The sequence below is a fragment of the Lactuca serriola genome, chromosome 8, assembly GCF_051521515.1.
Source record: "Lactuca serriola cultivar US96UC23 chromosome 8, Lser_US96UC23_V15, whole genome shotgun sequence".
NCBI lineage: Eukaryota > Viridiplantae > Streptophyta > Magnoliopsida > Asterales > Asteraceae > Lactuca > Lactuca serriola.
In genome coordinates this window covers 11864563-11867000 of record NC_136415.1, presented here as the reverse complement: position 1 = coordinate 11867000, position 2438 = coordinate 11864563, and the positions used below count along the sequence as shown (strand labels likewise).

Below are 2438 nucleotides of genomic sequence, written 5' to 3'. Positions count from 1 at the left end.
AATGGAGAAAGTAATAGACATAATCCTAGGTATCTTATTGAGATAATAATAATAATAATATTGTTATTGTAGATACATGAATGCCTATATATAATAATATAATGTAATATGCATGTAAAGTAGAAAATATATTGAAATTAAAGTAGGTTTAAAAATCATGATTGGCATACATGTAGATGTAGACAAAACCAACCAGAAGTGAGAGCCTTTCTTTGGCCCCTTTAAATACCCACAACTCCTACACTTAAACCCCTGCAATTCCCCCCTTTCTCAACACAAACAAAAAAAGGATAAAAGACAGAGTCTTCAATCTTGCAAAACATGTGCCAACAAACTTCCTCACCTCCATCTCCCTACGTCAAATGCAGTTCAACCCAAAAACAGCCCGATATCTTCGGTCCTTTGATCCCCAAAAATAAGCAAACAACACCTGATGTCAAGCCCCACAAATCTCATCTCTCTTTAGCCATAAAGGAAGCCATTGCTATAGCCCGAATCGCGATTCCGATGGTCCTCACGGGAATGTTACTGTATTCACGCTCCATGATCTCCATGCTCTTCCTTGGTCACCTCGGTGAGCTTTCACTCGCCGGAGGTTCACTCGCCATTGGCTTTGCAAACATCACTGGATACTCAATTCTTTCCGGCCTCTCCATGGGAATGGAACCCATTTGTGGCCAAGCTTTTGGTGCCGGAAAACACACACGCCTTGGCCTCTGTTTACAGAAAACCATTCTTCTTTTACTTTTGACCTCATTTCCAATTTCCCTTTTATGGATTAACATGAAAAGAATCTTGCTTTTTTGTGGGCAAGATCAAGAAATCGCAACAATGGCACAGACTTATCTTCTTTATTCCCTCCCTGACCTGTTTGCTCAATCTTTCTTACACCCATTACGAATTTATCTTCGTTCGCAGTCCATAACTTTGCCTCTATCATTATGTGCGTTTCTTTCGATCGTTCTTCACATACCCATTAATTATCTCCTTGTTACGAAGCTCGGATTGGGGATTAAAGGTGTGGCGCTAAGCAGCGTGTGGACGAATTTCAACTTGGTAGCTTCATTGATCATTTACATATTGATTTCTGGAGTTTACAAGAAAACATGGGGAGGTGTTTCGAGAGAATGTTTGAGAGGATGGAATTCGCTTTTGAATTTGGCGGTTCCGAGCTGCATTTCGGTTTGTCTGGAATGGTGGTGGTATGAGATCATGATTTTGCTATGTGGGTTACTGGTAAACCCGAGAGCCACCGTGGCCTCAATGGGGATATTGATTCAAACCACCGCGTTAATTTATATATTTCCGTCGTCTTTGAGCTTCAGTGTGTCAACTCGGGTTGGTAACGAGCTGGGAGCGGGTCGACCAGTTAACGCTAAGCTAGCAGCCATTGTTGGATTGTGTTGCAGCTTCGTTTTGGGTTTCTCTGCTCTGTTTTTCGCCGCCGGGGTAAAAGATTTATGGGCGGTGATGTTCACTCAAGATAAAGAAATCATAGCATTGACGTCGTTGGTTTTGCCGATCATTGGTTTATGCGAGCTCGGAAACTGCCCGCAGACGACGGGGTGCGGCGTTTTGAGAGGTACAGCACGGCCGAGCATCGGAGCTAATATTAATCTGGGATGTTTTTACCTGGTTGGAATGCCGGTGGCAGTGGCGTTGGGATTCTATATGGGGTTTGATTTTGAAGGGCTGTGGTTGGGCATGCTGGCGGCGCAGATGTCTTGTGTGGTGACGATGTTGGTGGTGTTGTGGCGGACGGATTGGGAGGTGGAAGCTCATAGAGCGAAAGAGCTAACACAGGGTGGCGGCGGCGACGATTTTGTTAACGATGATGCTGACAGCGAAGAAAGTAAGGAGGAAAAGTATATGTTAATCAAAGCTGCAAACAAGGAAGAAGAATCTATGGGTTTAGGGGATGATTTAGTTTAATAATTTGATTGGATTAGGTATATTTAGAATTTTATAATTAGGTATGTGTTGTATAGCATAGAGTGGTTGGGAGGTATATTATTTTCATCATCTTTTCTCATCGTTTAATGTTAATCACTAAGAGTGATTAACCCAAGAAATGTAGCAGAAAATATTTAATTTTACCTCCTCCAAAATAAACATACTTACTTCTAAAAAAATGATCTATCTTTACTATGTATTGTTATTTATTGATTATCTTTAAGATGTATAAAAATTGTATGCAGTTTTTCCATACACAATCTTTCTTATCTCGACACCAAGAGAGATTTTCAATAGGATATTTAGCGGGGGCCTTTGGGGTTTTGCTTATTAAAACTCTTTTTTTTTTTTTTTTTAATTAAATATCTATTAATTTATTCGATGTCAAAATATATTAAAAGTATATATATTTAAATTAGCGTATTAGTATCTACACTTAATAAACTGTAAGTTGTATTTTTATACTAGTGAAATGACTAAAAATA

The 2438-nt window shown here is 39.6% G+C and overlaps 1 protein-coding gene across 1 annotated transcript; it reads left to right on the top strand.

Annotated features, from left to right (window-relative positions):
* The first annotated feature begins 239 nt into the window (after positions 1 to 239).
* Positions 240 to 2132, top strand: LOC145070640 (MATE efflux family protein). The gene has a single exon (XM_079017597.1). It carries the CDS (start codon positions 322 to 324, stop codon positions 1930 to 1932), a length of 1611 nt encoding a protein of 536 aa, XP_078873723.1. The 5' UTR covers positions 240 to 321; the 3' UTR covers positions 1933 to 2132.
* Positions 2133 to 2438: the final 306 nt, after the last annotated feature.